Source organism: Aythya marila (assembly GCF_965140915.1).
Source record: "Aythya marila genome assembly, chromosome: 26".
Classification (NCBI taxonomy): Eukaryota; Metazoa; Chordata; class Aves; order Anseriformes; family Anatidae; genus Aythya; species Aythya marila.
The window spans coordinates 5,720,213-5,738,598 of NC_139067.1; the positions used below are offsets into that span (position 1 = coordinate 5,720,213).

At 46.2% G+C, this 18,386-nt stretch overlaps 1 protein-coding gene across 1 annotated transcript; it reads right to left on the minus strand.

Annotated features, from left to right (window-relative positions):
- Nucleotides 1-827: 827 nt before the first annotated feature.
- NCAPH (non-SMC condensin I complex subunit H) lies at nucleotides 828-10,438 on the minus strand. The gene is made up of 17 exons (XM_082779423.1): nucleotides 10,065-10,438; nucleotides 9,866-9,959; nucleotides 9,431-9,523; nucleotides 8,228-8,366; nucleotides 7,572-7,693; nucleotides 7,093-7,282; nucleotides 6,410-6,501; nucleotides 6,047-6,249; nucleotides 5,440-5,588; nucleotides 4,780-4,886; nucleotides 4,238-4,360; nucleotides 3,810-3,917; nucleotides 2,947-3,111; nucleotides 2,525-2,641; nucleotides 2,200-2,279; nucleotides 1,802-1,877; nucleotides 828-1,346 (listed from the first exon to the last, which is right to left on the minus strand). The coding sequence occupies exons 1-17, from the start codon at nucleotides 10,277-10,279 to the stop codon at nucleotides 1,287-1,289; spliced, it is 2,133 nt and encodes a 710-aa protein (XP_082635549.1). The 5' UTR covers nucleotides 10,280-10,438; the 3' UTR covers nucleotides 828-1,286.
- Nucleotides 10,439-18,386: the final 7,948 nt, after the last annotated feature.

Below are 18,386 nucleotides of genomic sequence, written 5' to 3' on the forward strand. Positions count from 1 at the left end.
AATCATAAAGCGAACACCTAAGCCTAATACTAGCCTTCTAACCCTAACCCTGCAACCCCTGTAATCCTAATCCTCACCTCTAACCCTGACCATGAAAATGGCCCCAACCCTAAGAACCCTAACAATAGCAACCATACCATAGCCTTAACCCTGACCCCTAACCCCCTTAAAATCCTACCACCCCCAAAACCCTACTCCTGAGTCCCAAGTAACTTCCCTCGTACCCACAAGCCATTCCTGTGCCACCCAACATGTCCCCCAGTATTGGCTCTCTGGCTGTCTGCATAGCCTCAGCCCCTGGGGGCAGAATTGCCTGTGTAGGGCCAGCTCTGTCCCTCAGTGCCCCCTCCAAAGCCATGAAAACAGGTTCCACTACCTGACATACCCACACTGTTAGCAAGGCCCTGAAGGTATTCATAAGCCTCAGTGGCCCCTGACGAGCCTCACCCAGGGCCTCCACCTATACCCAGGAGACCCATTTAAGCTCAGCCTTCACCCTCTGCCTGAGCTGCATCAGGAGTGCTGGTCTCCCTGCCTCATCACCTCAGACCTAGACCCAATCCTGACTAGACCTCTTAGCTTGGCCTCAGACCTGCTTTAACACCATGAGCTTGCCTAGTGAACTCAGCTCCTGGTTGAACCTGGCCATCATCTCCAGGTCTTACGTTTACCTCGTTGAGGTACTGCAGGACTCAGTTCTGGCTGGTGACACTCCAGTGATCGTCTCCCCTTAGGAAGCCTCTTGCTGCTCCCTAACACTTGTGTGTTAATTAGTTTTTCCTCTTGCTTCAGAGACTCCTCCTGCCCCCTCTCAAAGGTCCATCAAAGAAGTCTGTAGGAATTTATTATTATTAAGCTCAGTATAAAAGATAAATCACTTCAGGGAAAGACCAGGCAAAGGAACAGGATTTAAGGAAGAATTGGAGACATGAATACCAGTCAGTGTGCTGTGAATTACAAGCAGACAGTGAGTGACACGCAAAGTAGCGTTTGCTAACAGGTACTGGTGGTTCACAGTGAGATTGCAGAACTCTGCTATCAAGGCCCATGAAAGAGGTAATGGATCAAAGATGTCAGGCTGAACTGTAACTGTCCATCCATATGGGCTCTGTGTTTAGGTAGGACTATGTCCATGATTTAAGTCTTTCTGAGCTGGGATTTCTCAACAACAAGTCTGGGAGGAAAAAAATCTGCCGCTGATGAGACAGTCCATAGCAAGAACAGGCCAGCTGGAGAGCAGAAATCTGTCCTGTGGGTAAGTCTTGATGCTCCCCTCTGCACAAGGCTCAGTTACCTTGTTTCACCAGGACATCAGACAAGTCCTCTGTACCCTCCAATATGAGATTCTGTGAAAACAAAAAAGTTCAATAAAACCAGGCTCTTCCCTTCGAGTCTGAAGGTTCAGCCTGATGACTGCTCCAAAGCAGCTGAATAAAAACACGAGGAAGGTTCAGAACAACCATAGCCCCTTCTGTCTCCGCTGTTGGTGCACAAGACCAAGGCCTCCCATTAGCCATTCTACCAGTCTGAAACATCCCCAACACTTATAAGAATGCACTCATCCCCCTCTGCTGCCAGACCCAAGGATGAGGACAGACAGAAGTTAGGCTGGAAATGCTGCAAGCACTAAACGATGGGCTTCTCATTCCCAGCATATCAACCTGATTTATGCTCCCTATAAGCATGAAACAGGCTTAAGTTTTAAGGTCCTGATGTAAATATAAAATGGCCCAGCTCTTGGTGCTTTTTACTGTTTCACCCAATACTCCTACCACATCTCCTGTGCACGTGTTTTACTTACCTTCTCATTTGCCAAATGCAAGAGGCAGGTGAAGGCTAAAGGGACAGACAGATTTTTCACCATTATAGAAGGCAGCCTATGGGAAGAGAAGAGAAGACATCAGGATGGCCAGTCTACTGAGACCATACAGATAAAAGCATGTCTGCAAACCATCAGGTCATCAAAGATTAACTACATGTGTGACAGCTTCCTCCCACGTCTCTGGTTTTCTCTACCTTTTCCCTCCCACTAGCAAAATACAACCTATAGCTTCCTCAGGGAAACCCAGAGAGCGAGAGAAGATTTTCCCCCATCAGGGTTCAGTTAGCAGATTGTAACAAACACATGGGTCAGGGTTTGCCCAAGCTCAGCTGAAAACTGCCTCATCTTCAGTCCAACCTTTGTTAGGGCTTCTCTACCTGTGAAGCAGTTCCTTTGTGATGTCGCTGAAGGCCTTCTCGCCTGTTACCACTGGTGGGTCTTTCTCCGTATCTTCAATCTATTCAGCAAAAAGACAGACACAGCTGAGACAGATTTTGTTCCCCAGAATGCAGCCTCATGCTCAGAGAACAACCACTGCAAGTCACTGCTCACAGTCCATCCTTAACAAACACCCCATGGGAGCAAGACTACTAGAAAGGAATTGCCACTAAACTTGCCCAAGAACAGAGCTAAGCACTGTTACCTGCAGTACATTCTCTGATCCTTGGTCCTGTTAAAGTACGCGGCTCTGCCTGCACTCACCTCTGCCAGTGGCTGTTTTTTTCCTGTATCAAGTAAGATGTCCCACATGTTTTGCTTTAACCTCTTCATGTCCATTTTCTTGGCTGTCTTTGCATACTGAATTGCTATCTTATTGACCTGAGGAAAAGACATTCTGGCTTAGCAGACAACACCTGAGCAGAGGCAGCAGTAGTACCCTCAGTCACAGACACAGGAACAATTAAAACATGATTTTCCCCTATGGGAACAGTGAATGCTATCTTACTACTAAACCCTTATTTTAATTTATTTTATCTTTATTCTCTTACCTGAGCTATCATTTGAGGATAAAGTATCCAGTAGCAAACCCAGGAGATCCTGAACCAGGGACACTGCTGTCTCAGAATTTCTAACCACCCAAGGCAGTGAGCAGTTCACATCTGGGCAACAGCACAAGTCCTTACCTTCTGGGGCTCAGCAATGAGGTTCAGCTCTCCATACATTGCAATATCAGCACCAACAACTCCATTGAACTCCTCGTCTTGACCCTCAGGGTGAGCATTAAGGTTGAAATCCTCTGTTTGGCTCATGAATTGAATGGGATCATTGTCATCACCGCTGTCTGCAGCCTGATCAAGAGCAGATACAGCAGTGAGGCCGCCAAGACATCTCTGAGGAGCCAGAGATGCCCTGCACTGAGATAACAAGAGCACACAGCCTACAGGAGAGTGGTAATACCTGCCCACTTCTCCTGTAGAAGAATCTTCTTCAGCCTCTCCCCACACCTTTTAGCTGGTACTAAGGCTAAACCCAAGGGAGATCTAGAGCATGTAATATCAAAAGGCTGATCTACTAGCAAAATTGACAGAGATGAGGGCTCTCCTGCCAGCATGGGACCAGCTGAGATTTGTAACAAAACACGCTCAGGAGGTTGCATTGGCCTGGCAGAAAATTGAAGCTTTAGAGGAAATGTATTTAAGCAGGAGCTTGAAACAGCTGGGAGCAAGTGTCACTGTGCAGAGATGACTGCAGAGGCGAGTAATAGTATTTACTCTTCCTTCAGGGTAGGTGTGTATGGAAAAAAGCACAGAATGGAGTTTCTGCAGCAAGCTGTCAGGCAAATTCCAAGGGCAGACAGTTTAGTTGATGTTGTTAGTGTACCGGTGAGAGTGAGGGGATAGAATTGTACACAGAGAACCTCCCACAGCTTTGTCACAATCTGATGTCAATTCTATTTCACTAGTAACCAATGCTGGACATAGATTCTTCCTAAATTACTCCTATCACATGTCAAATATTGGTAACAGAAAAATCTTGTCCGGGTTACCTGCACTGCAGGGCAGAAATTGGAGGTGTCATTGGGGTTGTTGTAATCATACTCGTCGATCTCATCTTCATGATCCAATGAGCTGCCTGGCTCAGACGGCCTGCAGAGCTGCAGAGATGAGACTGGGGAGTCAGGAAAGGAAAAACTCTAGATATTTCTCAAAGCAATGCCTACACCTTGTTAATTCATCGCTACCCCTTTTCCCAGTCTGCTGCCTCTTCCTCCTCCTTATGTATCAGCTCACCACCAACTCCCTCGTAAAGCAAAACAGCCAAGCACAGGCCACTCAGTATCCTTAAGAGAGCTAGGTCACTGACTGGCATCATGCTGCCTCATTTCGCAGCCTGAGGAACATCCCAGAGCATTTCAAACAGATCAAGAGTGTTTTTGTGCAAAATCCTTTTGGCAACAGTTCCACAAAGACTTACCTTAACAAGTGGTTTGAGAAACAGCTGGACAATATTGTTAGGATTATAGTTGAAGTCTGCAGGAAGCGTGGTGGCCTTCATGTTTTGGCTTTCCAGAATGGATTTGTTCAGAGTTAAAGCAGCCTGTGGAAGACATTAAATCATGCAATATCCAATACTCAGAGCACAAATAAGTGCTTTGAACACAGGTCTTTGTTCAAAAGGAGAAAAGTTCTGACGTGTTTCCAAAGAGCAGTACTACAACAGTCCGGTCAGTGCATCCAGTGACTTTTGCACCACATCCTGGGACACACAACTGGGCCTGAAGGGTGTCTCTTACTTACAGGTATTAGCCAAGTAGAATCCATCCTGATTCTTTATTTCAAGGTTGGAAAATCTGTTTGTAACGTGTTGGAATCAGAAGACCCCTCTCCAAAGAACATGCACAATATTGGGTATACAGAGCCAGTTTCAAAGGAGAATGAGACAAGCCACTTGCAGATGACAGTGCTAAAACACAAATATGGCTGAAGACAGAACAGAGGCAGAAACTCAGTGCATACCTTGGTCTTACGGAAATACGTCTCAAAGTCAATATCCTCATCAAAGTTTACTTCAAATCCTTTCTTTGCCATCTTCTTCTTATTCTGTTGTTCAGAGATAGAACCAGCTGCAGAAAGGAAGGAAACAGTAGTTTGTGACAATGAAGACAAACTCAATCTCATCTTGAGCATTGGATCCACACAGACAGGTCACCTGTGTCCTTTTACAAACAAGGTCTTTTTTCTTTGTTAGGGAAAGCAATAAGTGGTGTCCTCTGCTTCACATTTTAATGGGATCAATATTCTCTCTATAGAAGTAGAAAATAATATTATTTTTTTTTTTTATTTTTACTCAGAAGGTGGGGAAAAAAAACACAGGATCTGTATTAGTACTATCACATCCTATTGCTGCAGTGAGACACCCCCTCAACTTTGAGCATCATTAACAAATGCAACAAATAGAGAACACATTAGACATCAAAGTATCCACACATGACTTAAAGCTCTTCTGGTGTCTGCACTCAGTACTGCTTCCAATCAGGCTAGAAAAGAGCCATGCAGACATGTCCCATCTTTACTGTCTGGGCTTTATGAATCACATACTGCCCATCTCCAAACATAAATAGGACCTGGCAGTAGCTGGATCTTCTAGTATACGAGCCCCTGCCTCTAAATACATACATTTGTGGTGAGGTTTGAAACGCCAGTGGTCTGGGCCAGCCCACATTGACAGAGTTTGGGGACTGAAGTAGGAGTATTCCCCTGGCTTCATGGAGAGATGAAAGCACATGGTTCCGATGTCTCCCTCTCCAAAAGGAACAGCATCAAGTCTGGAAAGAGCACAAGTTGCTCAGTGAAATCCTTCCTTTGACACACAACAGGCCTAAATATGTGTTTAATACCCAGACCAGGTCTGTACAGACATCTCCTGGTCCCTCTGCCAACACATGTGCAAGATTCTTGCTCTCTAATCAGCAAACAGTACTGTGGGTACTGCACTGTCTGGAGTCTGTGAGGCTACTGCAAAAACAGCGGTGGGTTTGTCAAAGGGCAGGCTGAAAATGGGAGCAGAGTGAGTAGATAAGCAATCACTGGGGAAATGCAACCACACAAAAAGGTTCCCTTGGGAGCCAGAAACACACATTCCTCAATGTACCTGAAACTTGATCATAAAGTAAGCTATAGCCAGATGGAAAGCATGCACAGTAAACTAAAGAACCCCACACGAGCTGTCTTAACTTGTTACTTGCTATCAAAGCAAAACTATAGATTTTCATTGATCACTCACCCCTTGCTCTCACGGACTGTCCTGAAGGACTTGTTTTCTGTGAATTCCCCAATTTCATCTGCTACTTTACTCCTGGGTGAATCAGTGTTGAAGTCATCATCTGGCAGCATGAGAACACCGTCTTCTACATAACTGTCTATCTCTGCATTGATGTTGAACACTTGATCACTCTTCTTAAGTTTATCCAACAGGGCTGACACTGACTGTAAGATAAGAACGTGTTCAGGGGAAAAGTTGCAGGACACCCACAACCCCGTTGCACATCCCCCTGCCCTGTGTATCTCTGAGATCGCCTTGGGGTGACAACTGTGTGCACAGAATACAGCTTAAGTATCCCACCCTGCTCCAAGCCAACTAATATACCTCATCATGGGATTCAGCATCCCAATGTGTAAACTGGAAACCAGCCAGTGAAGAGCAGATGGGGCGTTTTTCAATGCACTGTGATAGCAGCACTAGAGACAAGAACAAGAAGGAGATATTAGACACAGGGTAAAGTAATTGGTAGCTAAAACAAATGCTAGGTGTTAGATTGTTCTTAAAGTTGCATATACAGGCAGCTCTTCTTGCATATAGAGCAGGGCTCGCTGCAAAAGCACTTGGACTTTTTCTTCAGCAGCAAGGTAGGTTCAACTACTTCCGTAACTGAAGGATGGGCATAATGCCGGGAATCTTATCAGAGCAGTAAGGTTTGGTAGTATCTGCAGGGTACTAAAAGCAGTATCTGCTTTAGCAGTCTAAAAAGGTCGGTCATTAGCTGGAACATGCTCGTCTTAATTGCTGTGCAAGCTCAGACCATATGTATGTGCTGTGTGACAGGTCTGCTGGAGGTACAGGTAGAGATCTAAAACCTACAAGGGTCCTAGTCAGTCAGCAACCAGTCTCAGCTTGAGCAGGATCGTAACAAGGGTGCAACAGGGGAGCCAAAAAAAAAAACAAAAACAAAATACAAGCAAGCTGGCTGAGACTAGAATGAGCATGCTTGGAAGATGAAAAAGATCAAAAGGTCTGGATGGGCCAACTACTTAGTGGTTATCAGCACTCACAGTTTAAATCTGTCACTTTCACAGGATCACAGTTTGGCAAAGTGACGGTTGCCGAAGATGGGAGAGGCACGATCTCCGAGTCAAAGAGGAGCTTACTGTGGCAACTTTGGGTACGCAGGCTGGTGAGGAAAATGCCAGCTGTGCTACATTCATCAAAAGATGCTGATGTTTTCTGAAACATGGTGTCAACCTATAGGTACGGAATGAAGTAGAGAATGAAGCATACAGATGGTGAGACATACATCTCTACAGAAGACTTTTAAGTACAACACCAAAGGGAGAATGACCTATGCATCTTTTTCACGGCTGCCTCATACAGGAGGATTAAATGCAAGTAAGAACAATCTTGTTATAATAGCAGAATTCAGACATGCATGTGAATATTACAGCCCAAAAGAGGACTGCACAGTTAGGAAAACAAGAGTGAAGTGATGTTTCCTTCTTTCACCCACCACTGCAGCAGTTCCACCTCCACCCACCTCACATCTGCGATTATCATCTGTCACATTGATGTTGTTCAAGTTCTGCTCAATGGTTTTGAATGAATGCTTTTTCTTTGCCTGGACTCTCTTGACAGTACCAGAAGCTGCACTGTCTTCTTCTAAAAGCGGAAGTTACAGTTAGAAAACTTGCAGTTTGTATAGCCAAATGTATGCACACACACAGAAGCCCAGCAGGTACAAAGTTACCCACATAAGTATCGAATGAGCATGAACCACTAACGTTTCATTGGCTGTATATGCTGTAATTCTTTTTATCATGTAAATTTTGTCTTAACAGCACATGACTGTTTTGAAGCAAAGGACAGCAAAGACTAGGGTACTGCACACGCAAATATTTCAGATCAGGCTCCCCCTTGTTTGCTTTCAAATTTATCTGGCCAAATCATTAAATACAGGACTGAGCATCATACTCAGGTTCTCATCTCAACCTCCCTTGCTCAAGAATCCAAATTCAGTATTTTTCAGCCCTTGAAAAGAATCAAGCTAGCAGTACTGTCCCAGATATAGAGCAGTGCTTCAAAAACGTAAGCTAAGTGCTTCAAAATTCATGGGTGCTGCATTAAGTACACTGACATTTCTTATTTGTAGGTGGAATCAGGAACAGCTTAACAGAAAATGAGTGAATGGCACACCTCCTTTTGGGCTGTCCGTATCTTCTGTAGGTGTCGAGCCCTTGCCCAAGCCTCCAAGAACTTTGTATGTATCTGCATGGACTACATCTACACGCACAGCATAAATCTTCGCACTGGCATCAAGGGTGCCAGCTGCTATCTGACAGAGGAAAACAGGTTGTAATTGTTACAGCTAGAAAGGAACAAGACACAAAAGATGCAAATACAGAAGACAAGCAGCAGACCTGAGTTTCTGAATTCTTGTATTACAAGCAGAACCATGAGCACATATAAAGATTTATCCAGAAACCTATCAGAAATCTAGGTACACAGCAGGGGTCAAGATACATCTTCCCAGGCAGAGGATACAGATTGTTTTATCAAGGTTTTTGGAAGGGATCACAAAGAATACTTAAAGTTGCCAAGATTAAGCAAGGGGAAGAAACTGAAAGGTGCAATTTGCATCTGCAACCTCTCTCTTCCACCTTCTTTTGGTATTTCCTCTTGGTATCGTTCTGTTTTTTCCAAATTACATAGTCAAAAGAAGCGAAGCGACCTTTCCAGATCACAGGTCAACCAAGAAAGGTGGGGAAGCACCTACTCCAAACCTGCACACTGTTTCCTGCTTCTTCCTCGGTTTCATCAATTATAAGATACCTAGCTCACAAGTTCCTTGAGGCCACGTTCAAAATCCCTGCCAAGAATTCATCTCTCCCTCATAGCATCAGTGAAGTATGAATAGAACTATGAATAGTCTTTGCCCAGGCAAGTTTTGAAAGGTTGGATGTGGTGCTTAGAGTGGGTGACATTGTTAGTACAGTGATGGTTGCACCAGATGATCTTGGAGGTCTTTTCCAACCCTAATGATGTTTCTATGTTTCTATATCCTGATGGCTCCTACACTCAGGTCATACTATCTTCTTTTCTTTTACAGCCAGTAACAGAACATGGCTGTAACACCCAGTATTTACCTCAGAAGCCTCACAAGTCTTATTCTTAAACGAGCTCTCCTTTCGAAAGACCATAACTGAAAGGAGAATTTAGCCTTTAATATCTGTAGTACAAAAGCATTCAGCACCATATGGTTCTGTTAAAAACAACTGTGCTGCCTCTACCGGACCTCTTACTGAAAGTTTAATTATTTGAGGTTTTTACTTATTAAAGCCTTAGTTAGTACAGATCAGAGACAAAACACTGCAGTGACCAGGCAGTAATTTCTCTCACCTTGAAGTTCATCAGTTCAGAGTCCTTCTGTTTCAGTATATCTGTCATATAGTCTATCAGGTGTAAGCCAAAAACATTCTTTGTGGTGATTTTCTGAAACAAAGCATACTTGAGAATCAACACCTGGAAAATCATACCTGTCAATCTGCCTGTGCACCATCATTCTGCAAGAGAGGTTGCAGCAAAACCTGACTGCATGTGTACTGTGCCACATCCTACTTAGTTATGCTTGAAAAGCAGTAACAGAGATTCAAATCCAGACCTATCACGGGGCTATGACGCGGCTCAGAGGACCTGGAAGAAGAACTGATGCCACTGCTTGGTGAGGGGTCAAAAACCCTCCTTGGCCCTAGGCAGCTCAGCAACAACGGGCTGACGCGGGACCCAGCGGCGGGGGGCACGACGAGCAGCGCTTCCCGAGGGATGCCAACTCACGTTCTCGGTGAACAGCTTGATGCAGGTGGCGTAGTGGTCCGAGATCTGTGCGTTCGTCCATCGCGGGGCCGCCGACAGCGACGCATCCGGCTGCCTGAGGGAAGCACGGGTCTGCACCGGGGAGCCGGGCTTCTCCCCTCCCCACCCCCCGCGCCGATCGAGCGCGACCCCCACACCGACCCCGGGGCCCAACCCGTACCCGGGCACCGGCGAGACGAGGCCCAGCGACGCCTCAGCGCCGCCGAGCTGCAGGTCCACGGCCCGCGAACGCCGCCGCTGCCGCCTCTCCCGCTCGTCATCGTTGCCGGGGCAGTCGCTCAGCGTGGGGGTGGCCGAGCTGCCGAGCGGCCGCGGCGCGGGAGACGCGAGCCCGTCGCCGCCGCCGCCGCCCCGCCGGGGGGTCGCGACGCTCATCCTGGCAGCGGGCACCGGCCGTGGCCGCGGCCTCCGCGCCGCCGCCTCCTGCCCTCTCTCCGCCTGCGGCCCAATGGGCGCGCGGCTCCCCGCCCGCCCCGCCAATCGAGCGCGGCGGCTCCCGGTTTGAATTCGCCGCGCGCGGTGGCACTGCGCAGGCGTCGGGCGTAACGGCCCCTGCCCCTGCCCCTGCCCCTGCCCCTGCCCCTGCCCCTGCCCCTGCCCCTGCCCCTGCCCCTGCCCCTGCCCCTGCCCCTGCCCCTGCCCCTGCCCGCGCTTTGGTGTGTTGTTCAGTCTTGGAGCCAAGATTTCCCCTTGGAAAACCCGTTATAATTGATGAAAGCTTGTTCCAAGTTGCACATAACAAAACAACAACAAAAATCTAATTAATGAGATGTTGTTGCTGTCAGCGTACTGCCTTTAGAAGCCCGTAAAAAGTGTTGTCAGTGAAAATATGGCTAGGTGCTAGAACAGGTTATGGATTCCCTGTCCCTGAAGGTGCTCAAGGCCAGGCTGGATGGGGCCCTGGTCAACCTGGTCTGGTGGGAGGTGTCCCTGTCCATGGCAGGGGTTGGACTGGAGGATCTTTGAGGTCTGACCCAAGCCATTCTCTGATTCTGGACTCTCCGAGTTCCTAGGGATGTCCCAGAGTTTGTGGTGGGTCTTGGGACTTCCCAGGCTCAGGGAGGAGAGGGAGACCCTGCCCTGGCCCATCTGAGTCCTCTCCCACTTAGGCTGGACAGCACTCAGCAGCTCATGTGTCAGTGCCATGCTGCTGGGGATAGCTTTGTGTTTTTGTTTGTTTGTTTGTTTTAATATAATTTTCAATGGATCCTTATCTTCTTCATTCCTGTCAAATTTTACGTGAGAATGATGTGATATGTGTCATGTAGTTGTGACTTGCGGAAAACGGACTCCACAATCAGTAAGATTGTGAAGTAGGTATATTTCTTCAGCGCTGGGCAGCATGGGGGGTAGTCTCACCAAAGTCGTGCGCACCTGACGCAGCAACTTGCCTTGGTTATATGGAGTAGAGTTACATATGCATGAAGTTTCCCAATACACCTATACATATTCATAAGCTGTCCCCACTTCATATTAAAATTAGTTCTAAGGAGTCATTTCCATAAACTCTTCCCATCTGCACTTGTGCAGTGTATTCTGGTGGTGGTCATTGGGGGTCATGGGGATGAAAGTTGGTGACTTTTCCTCGTCACCGCTAGCTGACCTCTTGTTTTTGCACAGACTCGGTAGCTCCTTGGCTCTTGTTCATCCGCAGGACCAGTTTCTACCAGTTTCTTAATATAGGTTCACACTCCTATTAGGAGACTGACCTTGGCAAGGGGACCAAGGCTTCTTGCTTTAGTTAATTTTCACAATGCACCATAGTTAGCAAAGACATTAAGTAGCATCCTAGCTAATGCCATCAGCGCTCTACCTCTACTTGGTAAGATTCTTCTAACTCCCTCTCTCAGTTGTCGGTTAATAATTAATGTTTCATACAACCTTTTTAAAACCTGAAATGTGAAATGGCTCCCCTTGTCTGAATTGATCTTTTCTGGAGCTCCAAACTTGGTCACCATGATTTTTAATAAGAACTTTGCTACACTGCTTGCATCTGCATTCGTAGTGGGGACAGTCTTTTCTTTGGTGTGCACTGCCTACCTGGTGCATAACACTAATCTTTTCTGGGAGACTAATAGCTTGTAATGAATTCTTGATCTGTTCAGCATCTGCTCTCTGGCCGCTGCTGGAGGTCATGAAACCTCTTTGTTTCTACAACTGTCCTTAGTGCGGTACATACCAAAAGCATATTTCGAGTCTGTATAGATGTTCACTTCCTTCCCTCGTCCTTCACTGCAGGCTTCTGTCAGTGCTATCAACTCAGCTGCTGAAACACCTCCTCCGTTAGGGAAATGATAGAGAGAGAGCTCCCCACAAAAATTTGCAGTAGCTTATATGCAATTTCCAACAACAAGGCTTGCAAACACCTCCAATCACATCATTACATGCATCCTAACTCCGCAATCCTCATACACAGTGGAGCTTCTGGTGCAGTACAGATGCAGCCGTTAGACTGGCTCCAGTCCTCTGTTCGTATCCCCTGAGACATTGCTTTTCTCCAGGGTTGAAGTTTTCTCAAAACAGAACTTTTGGTGTTGTCACATAATAGGTTATTACTCTAGTACATCCTGCCAGTGTTTACAGCTAGTGTTTACAGCTCTTGGCAGAGACAAAGTGATTAGTTCCTAACTTCTAAGCAGAGCAGTTAACTATTCTCTTGCAGAGCAGGTAATGCAGAGCGGGACAGAGCAATTAACAGTTTCACAGAATCATTGTCCCTCCTCAGCTTTCCTGTAGGCCCCTTCTAGGTACTGAAAAACTTCTATAAGGTCTTCCCAGAGCCTTCTCTTCTTCAGGCTGGACAACCTCATCTTCCTCAGTCTATTTTTGTAGGAGAGGTGCTCCAGCCCCTTGATCATCTTCATGGCCCTTCTCTGGAATCATTCTAATACTTCCAGGTCCTCCTTGTGCTGGGGGCCACAGAGCTGAACGCAGGGCTCCAGGTGGGGTCTAATGAGAGCAGAGCAGAGGGAAACAATCATCTCCCTCACCTTGCGGGTCACTTGAGTGATTCCCCTGCATCACTCAAGGGGAGGAGGTGGAAGGGTGGATGGGGGGAAGGTGGTTTTTGTTAGTGGTGGTGGTTGGTTGGCTTTGTTTCCTTTGTTTCTCACTTCTCTAGCTTGTTAGTAATAGGCAATAAATCTTATCATCTCCCTACTCTGAGTCTGTTTTGCCCATCACAATAATTGTTGAGCATTCTCCCCATCCATATCTCAGCCCTTGAACCCTCTGCATTGTATTTTCTCCCCCTTCCCCTTGGAGGACAGGGCGTGAGAGAATGGCTGTGTTGGACCTCAGCTGCCCAACTGAGTAAAACCACCACAAGAAGACAACTCTCCCACCTTTCCGTCCTCGCCTGTCCCTCCTGAATAGTTTATATACATTGATTACAGCACTCCAATCATTTTGATTCATGCCACCAAGTTTCTGTGATGGTAATCAAATCATAGTTTTCCAGCTGGGCAGTGGCTACCAGCTCTTCTTGTTTGTTTACCCATGTTGTGTTTGTGTAGAGGCACTTCATTTGGGCCAACTATCTGTCCTTTCCTCACGAGCCCTCCCTCCTGACCAATATGGCACTGTCTCTCCCAGTCTGGCCCAAAGAGGATGGTAGCTCATGCTTTTGCTGCAGTGCTGGAGGCAGAGGGACAGGTAAGTGAAGAACAGGGTTTCCTTAAGTTCCTGCTCTTGGTGTTACCCAAGGCAGCCTGTGCTTGTGTGCAGGACCCTGTGAAGGCAGAACGGCTCCCTGCAACATCTCCGCCACAGCTTTTCACCTGTCTCCCCACTTCTCATCAGCTGAGGCTGTGTTTGCATTGCTTTGGTCTCCCTACACTTTGTGGAGGAATGGTTAAGTGAAGTAGGCCATGTGAATGTTGAGCAACTAGGAGGTCGCGAGTTAACAAAGTATCGAACGCAGCTCATATGAGTCTGAGAAAGTACGTAAAATCTGGGAGGTTTCAGGGAGGTTTCAGGGAGGTTTCAGGGAGGTTTCAGGGAGGTTTCAGGGAGGTTTCAGGTACAAGGACATGATATCTGTTGGTGGTCTGGGAAAGTACTAACTGTGTTATTTTGGTTGATGGGAGTGAGAAACTAGCTGATAAAATAGAGAAATGCACTAACCAATCATGAGCTTAGCTTTTGCAATATGTATGAGCTAATTATATTGAATTAGATAAAAGACGACTGAGCTATCCAATAAATCGAAGTTCACTGATCACTCATATTGAGCGTCTGTGTCTTCCTTCCGTCGACAACAAATGTCCTCGCAACAAATGGCGCCCGAACAGGGACAAATCTGAATGGGAACAGGGACCTTCTGAACGGGAACAGGAACTTCGCTGGAATTGTACCTGCGAGCCACGGTTGGACGGAATACGAGGACCGGTCCTGCAACGCAGCTCAGGAGGTGAAAAGGATTACAAATTGCTGAATCTCCGCACCCGAGGCCTGAAAGGTGAATGGAAAAGAAACCTGGAATACCCACACCCGCAGCTCGGAAAGGGAGTCCTCGCACCCGGGATGAGCCTATAGAGGGTCCCGCCGGAAAGCGTCGCCGAGGTCTTTGCAAAGGCTGCAACGGTACCGACGTATATAAAGGTATGGAGAGACAAGCGGCGTATGATTTGCTCAAATGCTTTTTAGAAAAGCGGAGCACGCAGCTTATAGACTGCAAAAAGAATTTACCAGGATTATTAGCATATGGGGTAGCTAAGGGTTGTTTTATCAATCCTGATACAGTTTTTGAACAAACAGAGTGGCGTAAATTTGGGGACAAATTGTTTGATGAAAATAAGACTGCTAAAAAATTATTGAAGCCTTGGAGAGCAGTCACTAACGCCTTAGTTATACATCAGGCTGAGCAGAGAGTTGCTGCTACCGCTACAGAGCGACTGGGATTGCCGGGAAGTGCTGGAGCTGGGGATTGCCCACTGCTGCCTTCAGTGAGAACGATAACGCTGCCTCAGGGGGCTACGGGGCAATGGGAGCCTCCCCCCCCTCAGTCACCGCCACGAGCAGCGCTGCACTCGGAGTTCCGCGGAATCGAACGGCAGCCGACCCTCACCGTGTGGCGAGTCGGCACAGAGAAGAGGGACGGACATCAGGACCCTGCAGCCTGTCTGACGTAACCATGGAAGCAGCGGCAGCTGTGCTGCTTCTCTCTGGCATTCTTTTTATAAGAGGTTTACCTTGCAATGCAAAAGGGATACTAACTGGAGTGTTAATAATTGTATGTGTTATTCTTAAATGTCCAGGTATTTTGTGTTGAAAGTATTTGTGTAAGGGTAAGGTTTTAAAACAAAGTGTTGCAAGTCACTTCAGGAGGAACACAATGAGAGACAATACTTGTTTGTTTGGTTATGATTCTAAATTATATTGGCCGCACGTATTGTTTGCTTATCATTCTAAATTATATTCTTGTGGTATGATTGAGGTTGTGGTATGATTGAGAGTGAGATGTGCAAGAGGCCTCTGAGTGTGCAAGTGTGCTCTGGGTGTGCAAGTGTGCTCTGGGTGTGAGTGTGCTGTGTACTGTGTTAGTGAGAGCCCATTTATTGCCATAGTACAGGCTGAAATCATAGGAAATTAGTACTGGTCGAGCAAAATCATGTTTCACAAGTATGGAGTCATTGTGTGAAGTAGCCACTTGGAGAAACTTAAGGAAACAGGTACCCAGTGGATCACTGCAAAGTGGACTGAAACAGCTTTAGAATCTGCACACGCCGAAGACGACCAGGAAGAGGTTCCTGATAATTATTCTGACAACGACGTGGGTTGTGACACCTCGACAACTGTCAAGAACAGCCTTCGATCACCATCAAGTGATTAGGTTTAAGTGTGTTACTATTAAGTTGTGTTACTTACTATTAATTATGTTACCATTAAGTGCTTACAGTAATTGTAGTGTTATTAGAGTTAAGTTGTATAGTTGTATTATGTTATGTATCCTTTCAGAACATGCTTGTTTGGGGTCCCAATAGGGGATCCAAAGGAACTGAGTGAAATGTTAGCACCATATTCTGCCAGTATTACTCTACTCAGTAGATCCCTTTCTGCAAACGTCTCGGATGGAGTAGTTGCTGCCCTGCAAGCTCTTAATAACTCACTGCCATGGGACCCTCAAGAACTGGATCTCCTGGGGTCTGTGGTAGTAGGGAATAGCAGTAGTAACTGGACACAAACATGCTTTGTACTCCATGAAGGGAAACAAAATAAAACGCACTGGACCAACATAACATCGAGGACCCTTGGATTTGAGGCCAATGGACATTACTGTGGATGGAACAACACCGGTAACATTAGTGTACCATTTGGGGCGTATGGAATAGGTGACACCAATTCGATCTGGTTTCAAAGTCAGGCCAAAGCTTTGCCACCTGGCATGTTTTTAATCTGTGGGGACCGTGCATGGCAAGGAATACCAGCTAGTGCTTTTGGGGGTCCGTGTTACCTAGGACGACTTACACTTTTCGCTCCAGATTTGCACTCATGGCAGAACTCGACAGGGAGCAGAAGAATTAAACGAGAACTAAAAACTTTGGGTTCTGACTGTAATGATGGAGTACAATTGTGGGGTCCAGCAGGAAGATTCTTTGCTTCTTTGGTGCCTGGTGTGGGAACTGCACATGCTTTGACTAACATTAATAAGCTTGCTTGTTGGGCTGTTAAACAATCAAATGTAACAACACAAGTTCTTTCTGAAATGTCACAAGATATGGAGAGCATAAGACATGCTGTATTACAAAATAGGGCCGCTATTGATTTCTTGTTATTAGCTCAAGGACATGGGTGTGAAGATGTAGAAGGAATGTGTTGCTTTAATCTCTCTGATCATGGGCAATCAATTCACAATCAATTAAAATGGTTAAGGGATCATACTCAAAAAATTACAATACAGAATAATTGGTTTGATGATTGGCTTAAATCTGTCTTTGGAAATGTAGGGGGATGGGTTTTTTATTTAATCAAAGAGGGACTTCGCCTTTTGCTTATAATTGTATTGATTATAATTGCTGCACGGGTAGTCTTTAGCTGCTTATCTAGGAAACTAGAACAACTCACAGAGAAGGTGTTTATAGCCCAAAATAAAAACGGGGGAATTGTGGAGGAATGGTTAAGTGAAGTAGGCCATGTGAATGTTGAGCAACTAGGAGGTCGCGGGTTAACAAAGTATCGAACGCAGCTCATATGAGTCTGAGAAAGTACGTAAAATCTGGGAGGTTTCAGGGAGGTTTCAGGGAGGTTTCAGGGAGGTTTCAGGGAGGTTTCAGGTACAAGGACATGATATCTGTTGGTGGTCTGGGAAAGTACTAACTGTGTTATTTTGGTTGATGGGAGTGAGAAACTAGCTGATAAAATAGAGAAATGCACTAACCAATCATGAGCTTAGCTTTTGCAATATGTATGAGCTAATTATATTGAATTAGATAAAAGACGACTGAGCTATCCAATAAATCGAAGTTCACTGATCACTCATATTGAGCGTCTGTGTCTTCCTTCCGTCGACAACAAATGTCCTCGCAACAACACTTACTTGCAGGGAATTTTCCAGGGAAAGCTGTTGCACCTCAAATTTCCCTTTCCCAGCAGAGCAAGGGCCTGGTAAGACCCTAGCAAAATCAAATAAATTCAGCAAAATCAAACTGCTGGCTGACACCTTTCATCTTCAGAGGCCTCATGCACCTGATCACAGTGGTTGGGCAAAGGAGACGTGCGCCTCATTTTGGTACAGAGAGCAGGACTGAGGGATGTGCTATGTGCCTGAGGAAAGGCTGAGCAATGGAGGACGTAAAGCTGAGTGTTTTGTTTTTGTAGAATGTCCTGTGCTATAAAAATATTAGCAGAAAGCCAGTTAGATGGCCTGGATCTGCTCCTGCCTCCCACCATCATCCTGACCATGTAGCTGATGGGAAGAGCAGCCTCTCTCCAGTGCCACCGTTTGGACAAGAAACTTCAGTCCTACCTGTCCAGCGTTCTAGTCATCATTCTCTGACACGGGAAAAGCAGCAGCTGCCCCAATCCTTCTTGGGCGATTTAGGTACCAGTAACTGCAAAGTTGCTATAGGTTAATGCCCGAGTTCTTATGGATATGAAAGTGGAGTTCCAGCCTCAACCACTGGATGCAGCAGGAGGAAAAGATGTGGTTTGATTGCAACTGCATTCTTCAGAAGCAACATTGGGGTAGGACCGTGCTGAGCCAACTGTGGCAGCAGTCCCCTGCTCCCCAGACAGAGCAGCTGTGGAATTGCCATGCCATCAGCTGTTTTCTGCACTGACTCCAAGCACCCCAAAAATGGCAAAAGAATAAACTTCTGGAGACTGGCGTCTATTCATAAGCACAGCTGTAGTACCCTGGAGTCCAAGGACACTTGTAAAAGCAACAGTCTTGAGGGAGTAAGTGACTTTTGCAGGCGGTAAAAACCTTGTAGTTGTTTTTTTTTTGTCCCAAAATAACTCTGGGTCTGGAGTAAAAGAGTCT

What these genes read in the sequence shown, in the direction of transcription:
- NCAPH (XM_082779423.1), bottom strand. Translation starts at nt 10,279, where the DNA reads ATGAGCGTCGCGACCCCCCGGCGGGGCGGCGGCGGCGGCGACGGGCTC. An exon ending in TTTCAAACCTCACCACAAAT is followed by an intron (nt 4,887 to 5,439) that starts GTATGTATTTAG and finishes TCCTTTCTGCAG; the next exon opens with CTGGTTCTATCTCTGAACAA. An exon ending in ACAAAGGAACTGCTTCACAG is followed by an intron (nt 1,878 to 2,199) that starts GTAGAGAAGCCC and finishes CTCTTCCCATAG; the next exon opens with GCTGCCTTCTATAATGGTGA.